The sequence below is a fragment of the Sapajus apella genome, unplaced genomic scaffold (genome assembly GCF_009761245.1).
Source record: "Sapajus apella isolate SASKATOON/1434 unplaced genomic scaffold, GSC_monkey_1.0 scaffold68, whole genome shotgun sequence".
Lineage (NCBI taxonomy): Eukaryota > Metazoa > Chordata > Mammalia > Primates > Cebidae > Sapajus > Sapajus apella.
Window position 1 is genome coordinate 446,280 of NW_022437008.1, and position 18,283 is coordinate 464,562.

Here is an 18,283-nt window from a genome sequence, read left to right on the forward strand (position 1 = left end):
AAAAAAAAAAAAAAAAAAAAAAGATGTATGTGTTTTACATCAGTGCTATCAGATTGTATAAATCGTTCTGCAACTTGCTTTTTCACTCAACAGTGTCTTGGAGAACTTTTCATGTCCTTGTCTCATTCTCTTTTATAACTGCATAGTATTCCTGAGTATGAATGTATTATAATTTACTTAGTCACTGTCCTGTTGGTGGCATCTAGACTGTTTCTTATTTTTCTCAACCTCAAATCTTGATGTAGTTAGTGAACATGTTTGTTCTTAGGGTGTGGTGGCAAGTATTATATTTAAGATTAATTAAATTCCTGGCCATGCATGGTGGCTTCTGCCTGTAATCCCAGCACTTTGGGAGGCCAAGGCAGGCAGATGACTTGAGGGCAGGAGTTCGAGACCAGCCTGGCCAACATGATGAAATCTCATCTCTATTAAAACAAAACAAAACAAAACAAAAACTTAGCGAAGCATGGTGGCACAGGCCTGTAATCCCAGCTACTTGAGAGGCTGAGGCAGGAGAATCACTTGAACTCAGGAGGCAGAGGTTACAGTGAGCCAAGATTGTACCACCGAATTTCCAGGTTCAAGCCTCAGCCTCCTGAGTAGCTGGGATTACAAGCATGCACCACCACACCCAGCCTGGGTGTCAAAGTGAGACTCTGTCTCCAAAAAAAAAAAAAAAAAAATTAATTAAGTTCCTGTCAGCCAGTGTTACTGCCCCCATTTCACAGGTGAGGAGCCTGAGGCTTAAAGAGGGAAGTCACCTGCCCAGGGTCACACAGCAAATGAATGGAGGAACCAGATTCCAAACCCTCGTCTGACTGACTCCCAAACTAGTCATTGTGTGTACTTGTATAGATGGTTAACCATCTGCAGGGCAGTTGTCCTTACCCAACAAACATTCCTGGAGCCCTGGCTAAATGCAGGCCCAGTGCTAGGCTCTGAGTCTACAAGAACATGTCAAACTGAGCCCTCTCCTCAAGAAGCTCACAGTCTGTAGGGACAGCGTCGTTGGGAAATGACTCAGTGCAGTATAATTAGTGCTAAAGTCCAGGGATACTGCCTGGAGCTGTGGCAAGACTGATGTCAGGGAAGGCTTCCAGAGAGAGGAGATTTGAGCAGAGGCTGGTGGGTACAGAATTTGTGGCAGACAAATGCATGCGTGAGGGATGTGATACATAGGGGAGCCCAAGTTATTGAACAGAGGAGAAAGGTGAGCTCTGAAGGTGAGACAGCTGAGGAGGTTGAGAGGCACCATATCCATTCGGGTTTGGAGAGCCAGCCTTGGATTTTGTTCTGTGGACCATGGGTGCCTGGGAGGATTTATTCATTCAGTAAATAAGGTACAAGCATTAACTCTGTGCCAAGCACTGTTAAAACATCAAGAATACCACAGTGAACAAGACAGAAAAGGACACCTATCTTCAGAGAGCTTACATTTTAGAGGGTGAAACAGACAGTAAAGTGAATAGGCAGCAATTGAATTCCAGAGTGCTCTGACGGAAATAAAACTGGGAATGGAGCAGAGTGTGACTCGGGAGGGTTTCTCTGAGGAGTGGCCTTTGAGTGGAGTCTTGAAGGATGAGAGGAAGGGGAGGAGGGTGGGGACCAGCATTCAAGGGGGCTGGCAAGGTTGAAGGCCCGACGTTGGGGACAAAATTGGCTTCCTCTTCCTCCAGTGTGGCTGGAGCGTGGTACTCACATGGCCAGAGGGAAAGTCCTTTAGGGCTCTAGAGGCCATGGTAAGGGGATTGGGTTTGTCCTTCCCCCTTGTAAGGGGGAAGCAGGGCAGGAGGGCTCTGGGTCAAGACCATGGGCTCTTGCTTTTCAGCCTTTGGACAGCTCCCTGTGCTGGGAGCTGGGGCGGCAGCAGAGGCCTCTGAACCCGCACAGTTGGTGCTGGGTGAGTGGGAGCTAGAGCAGAACAGGAAGTGCGCACGTGGGCTGTGGAAAGCCTAAGGTCAGAAGCAGGGGGCTGGGGGCTTCTGGGCCAAAGGTGGAGCCTCACTGGGGAAGGCCCACGGCCAGGCGCCTGCTCCTACAGCTCATTTGAAGACCCTGGTGAGCACATGGCAGTGGATGCCAAGGGACCCTGTTCCTGGGGGATCTGCAATCTGAGTGAGACTCGCACCAGCCAGGCTGAGGAGCAGCGAGCTCAACACTACAGCTGAAGCACAAGCTTTGGGGTCAGCAAGCTTCTGGGTTCATCCCAGCCTAATTGTGTGACTGTGGGCCTCAGCTTCCTAATCTTTAAAGTAGGGATAATAATGGTCTCTCCCTTATAAGATGACAGTGAGGAGTCAGTGGGTTGCTGAGTATACCCAGCCAGGGCCTCCTTAGAGTAGGTTGGCTCTGCTTTACCCCCCTATTTGTCAGTGGTCAGTTGAGCCATCAGTTCATCTCACTTGTTCTTGTTTCTTTCAAGCTATAGAATATTTGAGCTGGGGCCTGGCGCAGTGACTAATGCCTGTAATTTCAGCACTTTGGCAGCCTGAGGCGGGTGGATCACTTGAGGTCAGGAGTTTGAGACCAGCCTGGCCAACATGGTGAAACCCTGTCTCTACTAAAAATATAAAAATTAGCTGGGCGTGGTGGTCCATGTCTGTAGTTCTACTTACTTGGGAGGCTGAGGCAGGAGAATAGCTTGAACCCAGGAGGTGGAGGTTGCAGTCAATAAAAATAAAATAAAAGACTATTAGAGCTGAAAGAAGTCTTAGAGTGCTTCTCCAGCCCATCTCAGACTTATATCTGGGGAAACAGGTCCAGGAAGTTCAGGGGACTGGCTCTAGGTTGCTAGAGGACGAATTTCAGAATAGGGACTGGTTGGTCTTCTTTTGTTTGTTTGTTTTTGAGAGACAGAGTCTTGCTCTGTTGCCCAGGCTAGAGTGGAGTGGCATGATGTCAGCTCACTGCAACCTCTGTCTCTCGGGTTCAAGCGATTCTTTCCTGCCTCAGTTTCCCAAGTAGCTGGGACTACAGGCATGTGCCACTATGTCCAGCTAATTTTTGTATTTTTTAGTAGGGTTTCACTATATGTTGGCTAGGCTGGCCTTGAACTCCTGACCTCAGATGATTCACTCGCCTTGACCTCCCAAAGTGCTGGGATTACAGGTTTAAGCCACTGGGCCTGGCCAGTTGGTCTTCCTTCATTTTCTTTGATTCACACTGCAGTGCTTCTTTTCTTACATGAGGCAAACTGGGAATTCTGGTGGATGTGGAAAATTGGTGGTGGGGGGGAAGGTAGGTTGAGGAATGTTTGTGTCCATGTGAATTTGTTAAGCATCTGCTGGCTTCCTGGTCCACAGACCTTGCTGCTTGGAAGATGCTGTTTCCTGACTTTCCCCCTGGGACTGACCCAAGTGCCTTCCCCATATCTGTTTCCTGTCTCACTGTCTTTCAGTGATGACCTCGCATCCACCCAGCCACCCTGGCCCAGCACTCAGTTCCTACCTCCTGCTCCTGTAGACTCCAGCTTGAATGTGTATCCTCATCCTGATCCTCATGGCTGTTCTCCCCTGCCACCTTGGACGACTGTCCCAGCCTCCCCACCGGTCGTCCTTTCTCCAGATTCCACCCTACCAGCCTGTCCCCACATTTGTCCCCACATTCGTCCCCAGTAGAACTTCCTTACACAGAATGCTTCTGCTCAGAAGCCTTCCACCTGCACTTCAAATCCAGCCTCAAAGGAACTTGAGGACAAACTTGGGGAAGCCAAGGACAATCTTGGGGAACCAAGGACAAGTCCCAAGTTTGTCCCCACCTTGGGACCTTCAACCTTGCCAACACCCTTGAATGCTGTTCCCTACCTCCTGCCCTTCCTCTCATCCTTCAGGACCTCAGGTCCTACCCTGATCTTTCTTACCTGAACTTAAGCTCTTCTACCTGCCCCAATCTTCTGTGACAGGAAAGATACTTTAAAGTACCTGGACCTCATTCTTGACTTCTCTGTGACTCCCATATTTAGCCAATCACCAATTCTTACTTCCTGTCACCATCAGCTGATGGTGATATGGAACTCATCAGCTTCCTCACACTGACCCTGACACCCCCATCCTCTGGTTCTTTACTGCGGCCTCCAAAGCAGCCAGGGCTGTCACAAAAATGTTCATAGAACCATGCCACTCTCCTGCTTGAAACCTTCTCACAGGTGTCCCATTCTTCTTAATAATAAGTCCCAAATTATTACTGTGGCCTGCAAGGCCCCGTGTGATCTGGCCCTGGCTGCCTCACCACCTCACACCTAGTCTTCTATCTTCTCTTCTCTGTTCACTCTGCTCCAGCTGTATAGGCCTCCTATCTGATCCTGGAATTGCCACGCTGTTTTCTGCCATCGATCCATCGCCACCTCTGTTCCCATTGCCTGGAGTATCTTCCTCCACATTCTTTGCCTCAAGAATACTGTGTCCAGTTGCTATGTAAATGTGACTTCCTTGGGACATTTTCTGCAACAACACTTTTCTGTACCCTTTGTTTACATCAGGTATCTTCCTTCCACTTTAAGAGTCAGGGTCTCTCTCTGTTGCCCAGGCTGGAGTGCAATGGCATGATGGTAGATCACTGCAGCCTCAATCTCAAGCAATCTTCCCACCTCAGCCTCTCAAGTAGCTGGGACTATACATGCACACCACCACACCCAGCTAAGTTAAAACAATTTTATTTTGTAGAGATGGGATCTTGATATATTGTCCAGGCTGGTCTCAAACTCCTGGCCTCAAGCGATTCTCCTACCTCAGCCTCTCAAAGCACCAGGATTAAAGGTGTGAGCCCATGCCCAGCCTCTCCTCTACCTATTCTTTCTTTTTTTTTTTTTTTTTTTTGGAGATGGAGCCTTGCTCTGTCGCCAGGCTGGAGTGCTGGAGTGCAGTGGCGCGATCTCCGCCCTGCAACCTCCACTTCCTGGGTTCAAGCTATTCTCCTGCCTCAGCCTCCTGAGTAGCTGGGACTATAGGCATGTGCCACTGTGGCCAGCTAATTTTTGTATTTTTAGCAGAGACAGTGTTTCACCATGTTGGCCAGGATGGTCTTGATCTCTTGACCTCGTGATCTGCCCACCTCAGCCTCCCAAAGTGCTGTGATTACAGGCGTGAGCCACCACGCCTGGCTCAATCCTCTACCTATTCTTGAAATAACTTTTCCTGACTTAGAATTACATATTTATTTGACAGCTTTTTATTTTTTATTTGATTTTTTTTTTTTTTTTTTTTTGAGACAGAGTCTCACTCTGTCTCCAGGCTGGAGTGCAGTAGTGTGATCTCAGCTCACTGCAGCCTCTCCCTCCCAGGTTCAAGTGATTTTCCTGCCTCAGCCTTCCAGGTATCTGGAACTACAGGTGTGCCAGCATGCCCAGCTAATTTTTGTATTTTTAGTAGAGACAGGGTTTCACCATATGGGCCAGGATGGTCTCAATCTCTTGACCTTGATTGAGATTCGCACGCCTTGGCCTCCCAAAGTGCTAGGATTACAGGTGTGAGCCACCGTGCCCGGCCAATTTTTTTTTTTTTTTTTTTTTTAAAGAGATTGCGTCTTGCTCTGTCACCCAGGCTGGAATGTAGTGGTGCTATCATAGCTCACTGCAGCCTTGAACTCCTGGGCTCAAGTGATTCTCCTGCCCTAGACTCCAGAGGAGCTGGGACTACAGGGGCATACCACCACGCCCAGCTAGCTGATAACTTTTAAAAATTGTTTCTCAGGCCGGGCGGGAAACAATTTGGGAGGCCGAGGCGGGTGGATCACGAGGTCAAGAGATGGAGACCATCCTGGCCAACATGGTGAAACCCCGTATCTACTAAAAATACAAAAATTAGCTGGGCATGGTGGCGTGTGCCTGTAGTCCCAGCTACTTGGGAGGCTGAGGCAGGAGAATTGCTTGAACCCGGGAGGCGGAGGTTGCAATGAGCCGAGATCGTGCCACTGCACTCCAGCATGGCACCTGGCAACAGAGTGAGACTCTGTCTCAAAAAAAAAAAAAAAAATTGTTTCTCCCCCAAAGACTATAAGCTGTATGGGGTGCTTTAAACTACTGCATTCTCTGAGCTTAGCAATGGCTTGGCACATAATGTTTATTGGATACTTACTGAGTGATAAATTATCAAGAGGTTTTTTTTTTTTTTTTTTTTGAGTCAGAGTCTTACTCTTGTCACCCTTGCTGGAGTGCAATGGCACGATCTTGGTTCACTGCAACCTCTGCCTCCCGGGTTCAAGTGATTCTCCTGCCTCAGCCTCCTGGGTAGCTGGGATTACAGGTGCCCTCCACCTGGCTAATTTTTGTATTTTTAGTAGAGACGGGGTTTCACCATGTTGTCAAGGTATTTTTATCCACTCCAGTCTTCCTCTCAGACTGTTAACACTCCTTGAGGTCAGATTTTAGACCTAGCTCACCTCTGGGTCCTCAGCTCCTGGCACAGGGCTTGGCACTGAGGGACATGAGGAAATGTTTGAATTGAAGGAAATGGGGAAGGGTTGGCCCACCTTCAGCCAGGAGCTGATGGGATCAGGATTCCAAGTGCATTGCTGAATATCAAGAAACAGACTCGAAGGCTGTGGGCATTGGGTTGTGAGCTGCAGACGGATTCCAGCGTTGCTGACTGGGCAAGGAGTGGCTGGCTGTTGCTGTTGTCTCCTGAAGGATAGGTAGCATTTCACCCCTCCAAGAAGGAGCTCCAGGGCTCAGTACAGAGAGAGCAAGCTGTACTGAGGGGGACAGTACAGGGGGACAGACCTGGGCTTAAATTAACCTGACTCCACCACTCATGCTGTGTGACTTGGGGCAGGTGACTTCACCTTTTTGAGGCTCAATTTGTTAGTAAAATGAGGATGATAACAGACCTTACCTCCTCAGACTGTCATGAAGACTTAGAAATAATGTATTGGTTCAAATAACACAGAGTAGGCCGGGTGTGGTGGCTCACGCCTGTAATCTTAGCACTTTGGGAGGCCAAGGTGGGTAGATGGCTTCAAGCCCAGGAGTTCCAAGACCAGCCTGGGCAACATGGCAAAACCACGTCTCTACTAAAAATACAAAACCACCTGGATGTGTTGGTGCATGGCTATGGTCCCAGCTACCTGGGAGGCTGAGATGGAAGGATGGCTTGAGCCTGGGAGGCAGAGGTTGCAGTGAGCCAAGATCATGCCACTGATAATGAAGACAAAAAAGAAGAGGAAGAAATATTTTAAGTCCCTGAATACTGGATACTCCTAAACAGAACTTGACTTTGACTTAGGGCTGCTGGAGAAGCAAAGGGGGCACTTTGGGTCTAGCGGGCAAAGCAGGTGTATAAACAGGAAATAGGCTTGAGGCAGGGTGTGGTGGCTCACGCCTGTAATCCCAGCACTTTGGGAGGGCAAGGTGGGTGGATCACTTGAGCTCAGGAGTTCGAGACCCATTTGGCCAACATGGTGAAACCCTGTCTCTCTTAAAGATACAAAAATTAGCTTGGCATGGTGGCGCGTACCTGTAATCCCAGCTACTCAGAAGCCTGACACATGAGACTTGCTTGAACCCAGGAAGTGGAGGTTGCAGTGAGCCGAGATCCTGCCATTGCACTCCAGCCTGGGTGACAGAGTAAGACTATCTCACACACACACACAAAAAGCCTTTTAAAAAGCCTTTAAAAATAAAGCTTAATTGAATTTTTTTAAAAGGGGGAAATAGGCTTGAGCCCAGAAGCCAGGAAAGTGGGCAAGTGTGGCAAGCAGTGTCTAGGGTGGGCCAGGGCTGAGGCTGGGCATGGTTTCAGGGTATCTGAGGCCCACTGGGGGACCGGATGGCCCTGCAGCAGGAGCAGACACAACCCTTTGTCTATGTGTTTGTTTGTCACCCCTATCGTCCTGTTTTCCTGCCTGTTTGGGTCCCTAAGCTAGCTTTCTCTAACCCCCCGAGAGGCTGCCCCTGGCCTGGGTGCTACTGAAGCCCTGTGTGCTTAGATGCAGCAAGGAGGCTGGTCAGAGGAAGCTGGTTATCAATCAGTCTTGGGCCCAAGTTCATCTGGCCCAGCCATGGACTCAGAGTGTGGCCGGAGGCTTGGTCTCCCTGTGTCCTGCCAGGCTGGGGGTCTGAGGGGCCTCTCTGAGCTCCCACATGCCACAGCCTTACAGATGAAGGCAGTGCCTATGGGGAAAGAACCCTTGGGTCCCCTCACAGAGCAGGGATGATGCTGGGGGCTGAGTAGAGAGATCACCAAAGCAGCAGGCATTTGGAGAGAGGTTGGGGAACTGAGCCACAGAGAGGGTCCCCAGGGGTGGCCAAGAGGAAGAGGCTATGGCTGGGGGCCCTGAGGGGTGAAGAATCTTGCTCTGCTGTCCCCGGTGGGCTGACTGCTCCCCCCAACCACTCCCCGCCGGGCCCCCGGGGGACCTCGCTCTAATAATGTATTTGATCGACTCGCCGGCCGCGTACAAGCGATTATTGTCTTGTCGGGAGTCAAACGTATCGATCCGGTGAGAAATATGAGTGGAGCAATGGGGCCCGCGTGTCAGTTACCAGCCCCGCTGGCCCTGGGGAGCCCCCTACGTCTCCTTTAATTACCGCTCAGCCCTGAGCCCAGCCTGGCCTCCCCTGTGCCGTCTCCCTCCCAAGCTCCCTGCACCTCAAGTGGCCCCCACTGCTCCCCAGCTCCCATACCCTACCTGCTTTGCTCAGCATGACTCGAGGCCTCTTCTGTGGCAATGAGGCCACCATCTCCCACTGCCTGAACCTGCCCATTTTGGCTGCCAGGCTGTACCCACCCAGTGTGCTCCAAACTCTGCCCCTCTATCCTCTCTTGGGCAGACTCATCCTCTTTCAAGATCCCCTCACCAGGCCCAGCTCTGGTCTGAGGCACTAAGAATGGAACTAGCATGGAAGGCAAGAAGAATGGGGTGGTTTCATCTTTCAGGGAATGTATACAGCTTTCCCCAGCTCCAGGACTGAACTGCAGACCTGGCCGCACTGGAAGTGGTGGTCCTTCTCTGCTGGCTCACCCTAAGGGGCTGGAATGGGGTCACGTCCAAAAGCATGCTCCTGACATGGATGATGCTGAATCTGTCCAGGGTGGAGCATAGGGGTGGCTGGTGAGGTTTTGCTCCCCCAGTGTCCTATGAGCCCCATTTCCAATCCCCCCCCCAAACAAATCCTAATTGAAAACAAAGCTTACTGCGGAAATACAGCTTCGAGACAAGGCTCCAGGACCCGTTGCCTCCAGGCTGCTGTTGGGAAGACCCTCATGTATAGAAATCCTGTGGCCAGTTGCTGTGTGGTCTGTGGATCTTCTCTGTGAAATGGCCTTTTACAATATGGGATGTTGTGGAGTGTAGATGCCTGGAAACTGTTCCCTCTCATGTGCAGATATGAGAACTGCTGGTCCTTCCTGCTGTGCCCACCTGCCTGCCTGGGTGTGTCTGGGTGCACAGGGCATGTGTGCCGTCAGGGGAAGGCACTCCTGTAGTTCTGCCTGTGGTATGCCCTTTTTCAGTGTGCCTGTGTGTGAGTGTGGGTGTGAGAGGCCAGAAAGCGTGCCTGGGCACGTATGTGTAGAAATGCCTTTGTGTCTTGGGTCCATGTGAGCAAGTAGAGGGGGTATCAGTATATGGGAGTAACCATCGTCAGCAGGGAGGGCTGGTGTTGGGGCCTGTGCACAAAGATGTGTTCATGCACGTCTGTGTGTGCACACGTGTGTGTGACGTGCTGGGGTCCATGTGTAGAAATAGTTGTGTGTGGGGGGGTGAGTTCAGGCATCTATGCCTGCACCTGTGGTTTGGGGAGCACTCCAGGCATGGGATGCAGCATGTCCTGCTGGGCCCAGGTAGGCAGATGAGGTGTCTGGAGACGCCAGGCAGTCCAGCAGCCTCAGACCCCGGGTACCAAGAAGAGGAAGAGGGCAGCGGACTCGGGTGCGCCTTTGTCTGAGCTGCGGTGCGCCGGGAGTCCTGCGCCTTTGTGTGACCCTGGCAGGTGTGTGCGCGGGGGCGTTGGGGGGGATGTTGGGAGGGGAGCGGAGGGAGGGGAGCGGAGGGAGGGGCTCCCTCCTCCGCAGCCGGCCCCGCCCTCCGGCCCATTGGCTGGGCGCTGCCGCCCTCTGGCGGTCGCGAAGGCGCTGAACTGGGAGCGGCGCAGCGCGAAGAGCCAGCCGGCAGCAGGCAGACCTGGTGCTCCCCTCCGCCAGAGCCGCCTGGGGCTCCCGCTGTAGGCCGGCGACTTCTTGTAGCTCCAGGCCAAGGCCCCGACCCACCGTCCCCACTGCCACTGCCCACGGGCACCACTTCCTCCCAATGGTGACACCCAACAGCTCACCTGCAGATAGGCACAGAACTTGCTTGATCTTCCCTGCCGCGGCGTGCTTTTAAGCTTCAACGCTTCTTGGCTCTGGGCCCTTGAGAAAGCTACTGCTCACGTCTCTGAACCTCAGTGTTTTCATCTGTAAAATGAGGCAAATAACAGTGACCACCACATTCGAGATGGCACCTGTCAAGAGTGAGGCACAGGGTCAGGCATCGGCAAAGTCCTTTCTCCAATAAGCTGCAGGCTAGTGTTTTATCGTTGTTACTGTTGTGGGCCCACCTTCTCTCCCAGATCCCCTTGCCCTGTTCCAGATTTGTTTACCTCCATGGGGGCAGTAGAAGTGGGGCGGAGGGGAGGCAACTGTTGCAGGCACCTCCTGGATCGCAGTGGTAGGAGTGGGCTCTTCTGGCCTGCTTATCCTCTGCCCCACTAGCCCCCACACCCCCAATACACACACATGATTTGGGGTGGGCCAGGCTGCCAGGGCGGTTCTGTGGGCCAGGGTATTTTCCCTTCTGAAGGGGGCGGACCGGCCCTGTGGTTTCCTCCCTGAGTGACTTCCGGCAGGGAGGGCTCAGCCCCCAGAGAGGGTGGGGAGATGACACAGTTGTTCCCCCAGCCCTGGCGGGGCGGGCAGCATGGTTCACTCCAGCATGGGGGCTCCAGGTAAGGGGGCTGGTGCCTGCGCCACTGCTCAGAGGACAGGCAGCACATTTAGTTTTGCTCTGCGGGCCCTCCCTTGCCCCTCCTCCTCAGCTGTCTCCATTGTCCTTCTCCTCTGTACTCTAGCAACTCCCTCTCTCCCATGCCGGGTACCCCCCAACCCCCACAGCTCCTCTTTGCCCTCCCCTTTCACATCAGGCACTGGAACATCCAACCTCTTCTTCTCCATTGCCCTGTTCCAAGGGGTCTGGGGACAGGAGGGAGGGAGCTGGGTGTTAATAGCCGGACCTCATGTGGAGAACCAGTGGGGTTGGTGACAAGGGTGATTCTTGGATAAGGACTGCAAAGGGGTTGGAACACTAAGTTGCTGGACTCAGCGGGGGGGGGGGGGGGGGGGGGCCTTAGCTGTCGCGGGGGGGGGGGGGAGCGGGGGTGCGGGGGGGGGGGGGGGGGGGGGGGGGGGGGGCGGTGTCATTCCCTATTGAGTGGGTGTGTGCGCATCTGGTACCGCGGGTGTGTGTGTGTGTGTGTGTACAGTAGTTCTGAGTGCTCTGAGTGGGACTACTGTGTGCTTGTGAGTGTAGGGGGCTGTTGTGTTTGCACTGTGGGGTAGCCTTGGTGATGATCCCCTGGCTCACTTCTTCACTTTATTCACCTCAGATGTCACCTCCTCAGGGTGGCCTTCCCTGACCTCCCCATCTAAACTGGCACTGATCCTGTCACTGTCAGTCCCCTCATCCTGCTTTATCTTTTCTTCCAGGCACTTATCACTGCTGGGAATTTCATTATGTGGTTGTTTTTGTGCTTATTAAATGCCTCCTCCACCAAATGTCAATTGATTGAGTGAACATTGTGTGCCAGGCACCGTCTAAGGTGATTTATAGCTGTTGGCTCATTTAGTAGAATGTGTACATGTCTGTCTGGTGATGGCTATCACTCAGCAGTGTTGATGGGAGCCTTAAATGAGATAATACACGTACCATGCTTAGCACAGTGCCTGGAACACGGCAGGCACTCAGCCCTTCATGCCTGTTTCATTTGTGGCTATGCAGACGTGACCATGGGCACGAGTCTCGGTTTGGTGGTGTGTGCTGTCCCATATGCGCCATTGTGTGCGGGCATCCCTGTGTCCTCCACCAACATGTATCTATTGAGCAGTTCTGTGCTAGGTGTTGGAAAAACAGTGGAAAGGGCAGCTCAGGTCTGTCCTCCTGGAGCTTCCAGTTTGTTGGAGAAGACAGACCTGTCACCAATGACAGCATAGATGGGTCAGGGCTGGGATAGGGGAGGCCCAGGCAGAGGGGTCAGGGCCAGGGTCCATACCTGTGGACTGGGTTCAGAGGTCAACCCTGGCCATCTTCCAGGATGAGGTGACTCTGGGTATGTGTGTGTGAGTACGTGTGAGCATGTGCATATCTGGGTGTGTACCTCTGGCTGGACTGATATAACTTAGTGTGAGAACGTGTGTAAGTACATGTGTGCGTACACATATCTGAGTCTGTAAGTGACTGGGTCTAGTATAAAGGAGGGTGTATGTCTGTGTTCAACTCTGGGTGTGTGAGTTTGTGTACTTCTGTGTGTGTCTGGCTGGCTGTGTGTCACTCAGTGTGAGAGTGTGTGTAAATGCATGTGCGTACACATGTCTGTGTGTGTGTTTTGCATATATGCCCATGGCATCATGTCTGGGCATGTGTCTTATCTGCAAACGTGTTCACATTCCTGTCTGGAATCTGCACATCTGTTTCTTGTGGTGTGTTGGCCGGGGCCTTGCCTGCCTGTGGCCGTGGGGTGTGTACTGTTGGCAGCTCTTGCCTGCTGTCAGCGCAGCTGTGGAGCCACCTCTCTTGTTGTGTCTGCTGCCTGTATCTCCATCCGTCCCTCCTGACAGGTCAGAAGTGTTCACTCCCTTGAGGCCACTCAGGGACAGCTGTGGGGTAGGGAGGGGTGAGGTGCTGCTTCTGGGGAGGATGGAGACTCAGCCAGCTGGACCCACAGAGGTTCCCAGCAGCACCAACCTGCCCACAGGGGCTCCTAGGCTGTAGCCTTGATTGAGGCAGGCTGCGGAGGCAGGGGACCCAGGGGACAGGACAAGTGGGGCCAAGAGGGGTGAGGGGCAGTCCTTGGGCCCTCTATATTTAGCCCCATTTTCGGTAAGTGCTAACGAGAAGCTGGCCTAAGTCTGCTAAAACTGGCGGGGGGGGGAAATGCAGAGGAGAAGTGAAAGTCCGGGGAGGGAGGAGTGGGAGGGTGGAGAGGACCCAGAGTCCCAGGCCTGGGGCAGTCGGGCAAGCGAGTGTGAGCTCAGTGTGGGCAGCACCTGGGTAGGGGCCTAACCTGAGGAAGGTGGGATTCAACGGGCAACATGGCTCCAAGGGGCCTGGTAGGGCTTTGCATTGCTTTTCTCTTCCAGTTCCCCTAAAGAATTACACATTACCTAGATGAGGGTGGGAATGGCTGTAAATAACCAACCAATTTTTTGTGTGTGAGTAAGGCTTTGAGAGGAGCTTCTGAAGGTGCCAGGGGATGGAGCACATTAGAATCACCTGGAGGTGTCCGAGCACGGTGGCTCATGCCTGTATTCCCAGCACTTTGGGAGGCCAAGGTGGGTGGATCACTTGAGGTCAGGAGTTTGAGACCAGCCTGGCTAACATGGCAAAACCCCGTCTCTACTAAAAATACAAAAATTAGCTGGGCGTAGTGGCGCACTCCTGATATTGCAGCTACTCGGAGGCTGAGGCAGGAGAATTGTTTGAACCCAGGAGGCAGAGGTTGCAGTGAGCCAAAATCACGCCATTGCACTCCAGCGTGGGTGGTGGGTGATAGAGTGAGACTCCGTCTCCAAAAAAAAAAAAAAGAAAAAAAGAATCACCTGGAGAGGCTTTTAAATATCTGGATGCCCAGGTCACACCCTGTACCATTGAAATTAGAGAGTCTAGGGTCGGTACAGGCATCAGTATTTCTTTAGAGTTGAGTGACATTCAATGGGCATCCCTGCCTGGGCTGAGGCTGAGGCTGAGGCTGAGCCATTTGACAGACCCTCCAAGTCCATGGTTGCTAGTGCCCTGGAATCCCTGTTAAGGTGTCATTTGGCTTTTAGTCCACAGTGGAAATGGAACTCCCTGTTCATTCCTGGTGGAAATGATCTAACCCTTCTCTCAGATTGAGCTCTGATAGGGGAGGTGGAAAGAGAAGGGGCAAAGGGCAACAGTTGGCCATTTTGCTGTGGCCCAACCAGGTGTGGGGCAGGGAGTATGCAGGGATATGTAAGAGTGGTTGGGAGAATGTAGGGAGAATAACGGTAAGAGAATGGAGAAAGTTTTCCCTCAAACTACTCTTGTCTTTCCAGCCACTGTCCCTGCAGAGGAAATCATACCTTAAAGATTTAAGTTAAGGTTTCTTGGGGATGTTAAAGTGAGTGACAGTAGAGATAGCGGTTTGTTTTAGACAGGACTGGGCCCTGGTCAGTTAGGGGATTCTTGAATGCATTCATTCATCCATTCATTCATTCCAAAGACATACTTCTATGCCTGTGCAGCAATGACTCCAGCCTGGGCTTCTGAAGCGCCCACAGTTGGGGTGGAGGTCTCTGCCCAGGGTGGTCAGGATGTGATGGAGAACAGTACAGGGGCAGGGAAGCCCAGAGGAGAGAGACACTGGCCATCTGGGGAATCAGGGAGTACTTCACAGAGGAGGTGACATATGAGCTGAACCTTAAAGAGGAGCAAAGTTTGCTAGTAGAGAAGGAAAGGGTCACCCAGGTGGGAGACGAGCAGAGGCAAAGGCCTGAGGGAGGGAGATCAGGGCCTTGGGGCCACTGCCATCCACTGACCCACATGTCTTCTGCTAGGCAGTGTTTGGGAACCTGAGATCAGACCTGCTCTTGAAAAATTCCCAGTCTGATAGGGGAGACATACTGGGGCCCAGGTAGCTACAGTTGCCTCATTAAGACAGTGACAAGGGACTGTGTTCTCACTCTCCCCTGGTCTCTTAAAAAAAAAACACAGTGACAAGGGAAGGTGCTAGGGTAGGGGGAGCTGGAGAGAGACCTGGCTGGGAGCAGGGGGGCATCAAGTGGTGGTTTCATAGAAAACAGAGCTTATGGCTGGGCGTGGTGGCTCACACCTGTAATCCCAGCACTTAGGGAGGCTGAAGCAGGCAGATCACAAGTCAGGAGATCGAGACATCCTGGCTAACACAGTGAAACCCTGTCTCTACTAAAAATACAAAAAAGTAGCCGGACGTGGTGGCACGCACCTGTAATCCCAGCTACTCAGGAGGCTGAGGCAGGAGAATTGGTTGAACCTGGGAGGAGGAGGTTGCAGTGAGCCAAGATTGCACCACTGCACTCCAGCCTGGGCGACAGAGTGAGACTCCGTATCAAAAAAAAGAAAAAAGAAAGAAGAAAGAAAACAGAGCTTATGCTGGGTCCTGAAGGATGTGTAGGGGGTCACCAGGTGGACAGATTGGGGAACAATGTTCCAGGCAGAGGGAACAGCCCATGCCAAACCCTCAGGAAATGTTTTTAATGTCAGAGTGCAGGTATGGTGGTGGCTCACGTCTGTAATCCCAGAGGCCAGGGCAGGAGAATCATTTAAGCCCAGGAGTTTGAGACCAGCCTGAACAACCTAAGGAGACCCCAACTCTACAAAAAAAAATTTTTTTTTTGATTAGCTGGATATGGTGGTGCACACTTGTAGTCCCAGCTACTCAGGAGGCTGGAGCAGGAGGATAGCTTGACCCCAGGAGGTCGACGCTGCAGTGAGCCATGATTGTGCCACTGTACTCCAGCCTGGCCAACAGAGCAAGACTCTGTCCCAAAATATAAATATAATAAAATAAATAGCAAAGAGACAGTAGGACAGGGGTGGGAAGTAGTAGGAGACAGAGACTGCTGCAGAGAGGGACATTCAGCAGTTACAATCCATTCTGGTCTAGTGATGCTAGGAACCCAGTGATTAGTCAGACCAGGCCTGTCCCCTTGGTCTTGTGGGGAAGGGACTTGGGCACAGCCGGGGGCTCAGGGATGGGACAGCAGGAGGGTGGGGGCTTTGAGATGCTCTCTTAGTTTGCTAGGGCTTCCACAGAGAAGTACCACAGACTAGGTAGCTGAAATAAGAGAAATCCATTCTCACAATTATCGAGGCTGGAAGTTGGAGATGAGGATGCCAGCAAGGGTTGGCCTTTTCCAAGGCCTCTCTCCTTGGCTTGTGGTCAGCTGGTCTTCTCCTGGGTTTTCATATGGTCTTCCCCCTGTTCCCATCTGTGACCTAATTCCACTTCTTATAAGGATATCAGTCAGATTGCAGTAGGGTCCACCCTGATTACCTTACTTTATCTTAATTAAGTATTTAAAGACCCTATCTCCAAAATACAATTACATTCTGAGGGACCAGGAGTTAGGACTTCAGTGTATGAATTTTGGGAGATGCAACTTGGCCCATAGCAGAGGCTAAGGATGAGTGTGGACTTTCTGGGCTGGCAGTGGGATCCGAGGCTGCCTTGATCTGTGGGTGGGAGAGGGATGTCCAGCTAGGTGGGGAGTTTAGAACCTACACAGTCTGCTGTCTGTCAGGCAGAACCCCCAAGCAGGGGATGATGCTCAACGTGGTTGAAGAGCAGTGTGCATTAGCTGCAAGAGAAGAGCAGTGGAGGGTGGTGGGCCAGCCCCTGGAGGCCAGGCCCAGTAGCCTGGATGTTTCTCTAGGAGGTAGAGAGGAGTCAGGAAAGGATTGCCCTTAGGCAATGTGGAGCTTGGCTGGAGGGAAGGAGGCCAGAGGAGGCTGGGGTTCCAGTTTTAGGGATGCTAGGAGCGGTGGGATTTAGGACCAGGTTAGACTTAGTGGTTGCCTGAAGTAGGGCTAAGGTCTGGATGAATTAGTTAGGATCAGGCAGGATTCCTGCCTTTACTGCTCCAGAGTCAGGACAGCCTTGCCTCCCAGCTCCCTTCTTAGGACCTGAGCTCTGGTAGTGTCCTGGGCACCCACTCCTTACCCTCAGCAGTCTGCATCTTTTTATTTTTATTTTTTAGACAGAGTCTGGCTCTGACATCCAAGCTGGAGTGCCGTGGTGCAATCATGGCTCACTGCAGCCTCAACCTCCTGGGTTCATGTGATCCTTTCAACTCAGCCTCCTGAGTAGCTGGGACTATAGGTGCACACCACTACGCCCAGCTAACTTTTTTTATTTTTTGAAGAGATGGGGATTTCACTGTGTTGCCCAGGCTGGTTCAAAGTCCTGGCCTCAAATGATTCACCTGCCCTGGTGCAGTGTGTATCTTAATGGGACTGTGTGCTGGCTTTTTGCTTTTTAGCTTTTAAATATTTTCTTGCTTGTTAAAATGTAAGTGTATATAGAGAAAAGTGCTCAAATTTTAAGTGTACAGCTTGATGAATTTTTGCGTATGTATAGACCCTGTAACCACCAAACCAGATTCTTTCTTACCGCCTGCAGGCTTCCTCACACCCTTTCCTGGTCAGTACCCCCAGGGTGCTCACTCTGACCGTGATCATTTGCTATCAGCTTGCCTGTTTTTGAATTTCCTGTAATTAGAATCATAGATTATGTCTGCCTTTGTGTTTGGCGTCTTTCATTCACCCTCATGTCTTTAAGCTTCAACCATGTGTATGAAGCAGAAGTTTGTTCTTTTCTTTTTTTCTTTCTTTCTTTTTTTTTTTTTTTTTGAGATGGAGTCTCAGCTCTGTTGCCCAGGCTGGAGTGCAGTGGCACAATCTTGGCTCACTGCAACCTCTACCTCTTGGGTTCAAGCGATTCTCCTGCCTCAGCCTCCTGAGTAGCTGGGATTACAGGTGCCTGCCACTACACCCAGCTAATTTTTTGTATTTTTAGTAGAGACAGAGTTTCACCATGTTGGCCAGGCTGATCTTGAACTCCTGACGTTGTGATTTACCGGCCTCAGCCTCCGAAAATGCTAGGATTACAGGCATGAGCCACCTCGCCCGGCCAGGTTTGTTTTCTTTCATTGCTATGATATGTTTCATTGTATGGACGTACCATATTTTGTTTATCCGTTCACCTGTTGATGGCCCCTTGGGCTGTTTCCAGTTTGGGGCCATTATGAAAAGGCTGTGGAAGTGTTTCTGCCCATTTCCTTTGATGGGCAGGACACATGTTTCTCTTGGGCTGATGCCCAGGAGTGGACATGCTGCATCTTAGGGAGAGGGCATCTTTTCTGCTTTTCTGAACGGTGCTTGTATCAATTTACACTCCTACCAGCAATGCATAACCTGTCTTTTTAATTAGGACTTTAAAACTCAAGCTGCATTTCACATTGAATAAATCCTCAGTTGCAAAATTTCTAGACTTTTTTTTTTTTTTTTTTTGCAGTTACTGAGTTCTTCCTATTTCCTA

General features: G+C 51.5%; 1 protein-coding gene across 12 annotated transcripts in view; it reads left to right on the forward strand.

The window, feature by feature from the left end:
• Positions 1 to 18,283, forward strand: part of POU2F2 (POU class 2 homeobox 2) — a 90,410-nt gene that overhangs the window by 35,924 nt on the left and 36,203 nt on the right. For 10 of the 12 annotated variants that reach the window (XM_032249253.1, XM_032249256.1, XM_032249258.1 and 7 more), the window contains exon 1: positions 10,803 to 10,918. The exons of the other annotated variants lie outside the window; for them this stretch is intronic. In XM_032249253.1, the coding sequence (XP_032105144.1) occupies positions 10,891 to 10,918 (28 nt within the window). In that variant the 5' untranslated portion in view covers positions 10,803 to 10,890. Of the gene's footprint in view, positions 1 to 10,802; positions 10,919 to 18,283 lie in introns of those variants that run through there. 12 annotated transcript variants of the gene reach the window in all.